Source organism: Ornithodoros turicata, chromosome 9 (genome assembly GCF_037126465.1).
Source record: "Ornithodoros turicata isolate Travis chromosome 9, ASM3712646v1, whole genome shotgun sequence".
Lineage (NCBI taxonomy): Eukaryota > Metazoa > Arthropoda > Arachnida > Ixodida > Argasidae > Ornithodoros > Ornithodoros turicata.
Window position 1 is genome coordinate 7,526,009 of NC_088209.1, and position 5,270 is coordinate 7,531,278.

At 49.8% G+C, this 5,270-nt stretch overlaps 1 protein-coding gene across 1 annotated transcript; it reads left to right on the forward strand.

Moving 5' to 3' along the window:
• Positions 1-805: 805 nt before the first annotated feature.
• Positions 806-4,717, forward strand: LOC135369363 (uncharacterized protein K02A2.6-like). The gene has a single exon (XM_064602957.1). It carries the CDS (start codon positions 806-808, stop codon positions 4,715-4,717), a length of 3,912 nt encoding a protein of 1,303 aa, XP_064459027.1.
• The last annotated feature ends 553 nt before the right edge of the window (positions 4,718-5,270 follow it).

A 5,270-nucleotide genomic window follows, 5' to 3' on the forward strand; every position in this document is an offset into this window, starting at 1 on the left:
CTTGCGAGCTTAAATCGGAAATTTACTGAAAGTAATGATAATTGACAGTGATACTCAGGAGCTATCCCACAATAGCCGAAGATCACGCTCTACGGAGGTCGCAGAGAATAGCGCACAATGAATTTCTCAGCGCAATCTTTGTGAGTTCGACCCTTTGTGAGTTCATAGAAACCCCCCTGTAGAGAGCTTCTTTATGACGGCGATGACGACCCCTATTGACCAACGCAGTAAGCCGCTTCTGTGCTGCTGCTTTCATGGTTAACCTGGCATTAGCTATAGCTTCTGCCCGGTTTCATCAACACCTATTAATTTTTAACAGGTTGCCATAAACTTGAATTCAACCATGTTAGCGCTGATGTAGCATGAACCAGGGAAGGGTAACGGTAATGGTAACGGAAACAGAAACGGTATATTACCGAAATTGGAGATGGTAACGATAACGGAAACGCATACGACGGTCCTGCATTACCGGAAACCGACACGGAAACGAAAATTATCGTCCGGTATTGAATTCGGGTAACGGCTATTCCTATTGTGCGATGGAAGTTGAGTGACTTTCTGTTATGTATTGGGTTGTTTATGTGTCGAGTTCTTTGTTATCACATGGGTTATGTAAGCGCGGTCCGAAGACGACGACGATGGGCGCGCGACAAAGAGAATAGTGCGCTGGCCAAGCCGGTACTGTCTGTACGCAGGGGACTACTAATAAAAGGTAATCCATGGACATCGGTGTTCGCTTATGCTTATAAGCCATCAGGAACTCACGGAAACTCGGATCTAACACTGGCGACGAGACGGAAGCAGGATGGCAGCGACTGAGGCATATTCAGAACAGTTTCAAGGTACCGACTGGGCCACATGGGCGGAACGCTTGACGTTCTTCGAAGCGCAAGGAATCACAGACCCTATCAAAAAAAGGGCCCAACTGCTTACAAGATGCGGACCCCAGACGTTTGCGACGATTCGAGCTTTGCTCGCTCCTCGGAGCTTGCATGACGCCACGTACCAGGAGATTATGGAACTGCTCCGGAAGCACTACGACCCGCAACCCTCCGAGGTTTTCAGCAGATGCAAATTCCAAAGGAGAGATCAACAAGCTGGGGAATCCATTAATACCTACGTAACAGCACTGCGTAAACTTGCAGCTGACTGTAACTTCGGTGCTGCGTCCACTCCGACAGGAACAGCGGTGGAAACAGCGCCGTCATCAACAGGTGCTGGCACCGCTACGTCACCGGCGACTTCGTCCACGATGCTTCCGCTTGATATTATGCTCAGAGATAGATTTGTCTGTGGCATAAAGGATAGCAATCTGCAACAACGACTATTTGCGGAAAGGGACCTAACGTTCAGCAAAGCACTGGATTTTGCGTTGCGGGCAGAAAGTGCAGCGGCTGAGCAACATGGCGTGAAAGCATCTCAGGAAGAAGTACACAAGGTAAAGCTCCAACAGAAAGACGGCAATAGGACAAGGAAAAACCAACGCAAAGTTAGTTGCTACCGTTGTGAAGGGGCACGCTTTGCAAGAGACTGCAAGTACAAGAATGCCCGATGTAGATTCTGCAAGAAGGTGGGCCATATTGAAGCCGCGTGTCGTAAGAAAAAAGCAGCTGGCAAAAGCGACACCAACCTGTTGACAGAAGACGAGGATGGAGCAACATCACTGGATGATCTGTACCATGTCGCGCAGAAGGTATCGAACTCCAAGTTCTTAACAACGTTACTCGTTAACGACAAGCCAGTACAGTTCGAAGTGGACTCTGGCGCGGCTTGCTCACTCATTGCCGAGGAAATGTACAAAAACACGTGGCCAGAGAAGCCGCCCCCACTAGCTCCGGGAACAGTACAGCTCAAAACATGGTCGGGTGAAGGGCTCGACATCTTGGGATCCACAACTGTCGTGGTCCAGTCCAGGAGGAAGAAGTGCATGTTGCCGCTATTAGTAATAAGGGGATCAGGAGCAAGTCTGCTTGGCAGAAATTGGTTTCGACCACTACAGATCGAAGTAAGCGGAATCAACTATGTCAACGGCGACTGCCTAGAACGAATACTCGAGGAACACAAAGAGGTCTTTGGAAAGGACATCCAAGGCCACAGAGGCGATCGGGTAGACATCCAGCTTCAGGATAGAGCAACGCCGAAATTCTGCAGGGCAAGGCCTGTGCCATTTGCCCTACGGGAAGCCGTATGCGCAGAACTACAATGCCTAGAACAGCAGGGGATCATCGAGCCGGTGCAGCATTCCGAGTGGGCAACTCCGGTGGTGTGCGTTCGGAAGAAGGACAACACCATACGACTATGTGGGGACTATCGGAGCACAATTAATGCAGCAGCGATGAAGGCGGATTATCCACTGCCTACGCCAGATGAGGTGATGAGCAAACTGCAAGGAGGCACGCTCTTTTCCACGTTGGACATGACACAGGCCTATCAACAGTTGAGAGTGACAGAGACAACCGCACAGCAGTTGACCATCAATACCGTGAAAGGCCTGTACAAAGTCAAGCGGTTACCATTTGGAATAGCAGCAGCTCCTGCTATATTTCAGAGGTTTGTCGAGAAGCTTCTAGCTGGCATTGACGGCATCGCAGTCTACCTAGACGACATCATTATCAGTGGAGCAGACCAACAACAGCACAGTCGACGTCTGGAAACAGTACTGGCAAGACTGGAACAGTCCGGACTGAGACTTAAGAAAACAAAGTGCAAATTTGCACGTACCGAAGTGGAATTCTTAGGACATAACATCACAGGTTCGGGCGTGCGGCCGACAGATGCAAAAATACGGGCACTACTGAAAGCTCCTGAGCCAACGTCGAAAGAGACCTTACAGTCATTCCTCGGAATGTTAGCCTTCTATGATCGTTTTTTGAAAGACAGAGCAACTACGGCAGCACCACTCTATAAACTGCTTGCGAAAAACGCAACGTGGAAGTGGACCACGGAACACAAGACTGCATTTGAGGCGCTCAAGGAACAGATTTGCCATGCTCCTGTGCTGGCCCACTACGACCCACACAGACCACTGATACTATCATGCGACGCTTCGCCGTACGGCGTGGGTGCGGTACTCGCGCAAGAAGACAATGAAGGCAACGAAAGACCTGTCGCTTTCGCATCCAGGACCTTGGGACCAGCAGAGAGAAATTACTCTCAACTAGACAAAGAAGGCCTGGCAATCGTGTATGCGGTTGTACATTTCCACATGTACTTAGCGGGTCGACACGTGCAAATATACACTGACCACAAGCCGTTACTCGGGATCCTCGGAACTACGAAACCTGTGCCACAGTTGACGTCGCCCCGAATGCTGAGATGGTGCGTTAAGCTTGCTGCCTATAGCTACGATCTAAGCTATCGTCCGGGAAAGCTGAACTCGAATGCCGACGTTTTGAGCAGGCTGCCGTTGCCGTCTACAGATGATGAGCCGTGCCACCCAGCGGATGTGCTAATGTTCGAAGCATTAAGCCGTCCTCCCCTAACTGCGGAAGAAATCTCGTCAGCAACGCAGAGCGATCCAGTTCTTTCCGAAGTGTACACCGCTATTAAAGTAGGGACGTTGTACAAGTTACGAGACGCACAGTTTCGCCAGTTTCGGGCAAGAGCCACGGAATTTTCCTTCCACAGAGGCTGTATTCTGCGTGGATCAAGAGTGATCATTCCACAAAGCAAAAAGAAGCAGGCGCTAGAGTTGGTGCACGCTGGTCACCGTGGCATCGTGGCTATGAAAGCCTGTGCCCGGAGTTACATGTGGTGGTGCGGTATCGACAACGACATAGAGGAGATGGCCAAGACGTGCATCATTTGCGGGAAGAATCAGAAGTCTCCCGCGAAGGTGGTACAGCCAGAGTGGACTCGACCCAGCAGCCCATGGCACACCATTCATCTAGACTTTGCTGGACCTATTCGAGGTATCACATTCCTAGTAATAGTGGATGCCTATAGCAAGTGGATGGAGGTCCGGCAAGTGGAAAGTCCAAACTCAGCTACTGTGATACGAGTGCTCCGCGGCCTCTTTGCGACATTTGGAATTCCGCAAAAAGCAGTGTCGGATAATGGAACTGCTTTTGTGTCCGAGGAGATGAAGGAATTCTACCGGAGAAACGGGGTTAAGTGCGTCACGGCAGCACCTTATCACCCTGCTACCAATGGGCAAGCCGAAAGAATGGTCGGTTATTTTAAACGGGCACTGTCGAAAGAAACATCGGGAACGCTGGCTACGCAAGTTTCAAGGATATTGTTTAAGCAACACACAACGTGTCACGCGACAACGGGGAAGACCCCCGCAAGACTGATGTTCGGGCGAGAATTACCCTCGGCTCTGGATGGTCTCCTACCGAAACGTCACACCAGCCAGCTCGATAAGCTACCAGAATCAAGGACACTCCATGAAGGTGACGTGGTCCTCATCAGAAACTTCAGGAGCAAGCCAACATGGGTGCAAGGAGACGTGACCAGAATAGTGGGTCGCCGTTCGTGGATAGTGCGCACAGAGGACGGCGAGTGCCGACGTCATATCGATCACATTAGGCTACTCCGACGTAAGGCACAACAGTTGGACACTGGCACTTCGCCTCTTCTGGCTTGGGACATAGGCGATACTGAGGATCAAGTTACCAGGAACGAGGAAACGTCGTCCGTTCCACCTCTTTTGGAAGGACGGCCTAAGAGAGTCAGAAGGAAACCAGATCGATATGGAGACTTTGTTTCGGAATAGATTCATTGTGGTTTGGGTTTTAACCTAAGGGGAAGAAAGTGTTATGTATTGGGTTGTTTATGTGTCGAGTTCTTTGTTATCACATGGGTTATGTAAGCGCGGTCCGAAGACGACGACGATGGGCGCGCGACAAAGAGAATAGTGCGCTGGCCAAGCCGGTACTGTCTGTACGCAGGGGACTACTAATAAAAGGTAATCCATGGACATCGGTGTTCGCTTATGCTTATAAGCCATCAGGAACTCACGGAAACTCGGATCTAACACTTTCCATTTTTGTTTTTGTATTTTGATGACCCCATTCCCTGTAATGCTCTACATAGTATACGAAAGCATGGAAAGAAGGCACAATAATGGATCTCGTGGGTGCATCTCTCGTTTACCTCGTCCCAGTCCTCGGAACTCCATGACATCAACACATGACTACACTCCACCATAGCACGAGGATGGGAACCTACGATTTTTAGTTACTTATTTCGTACTTTTTTTTTCATTTCACCGTGAAAATTGCAGTATTATTTACTACTCAGAGCGTCCGCTTATGACTGCGACATTG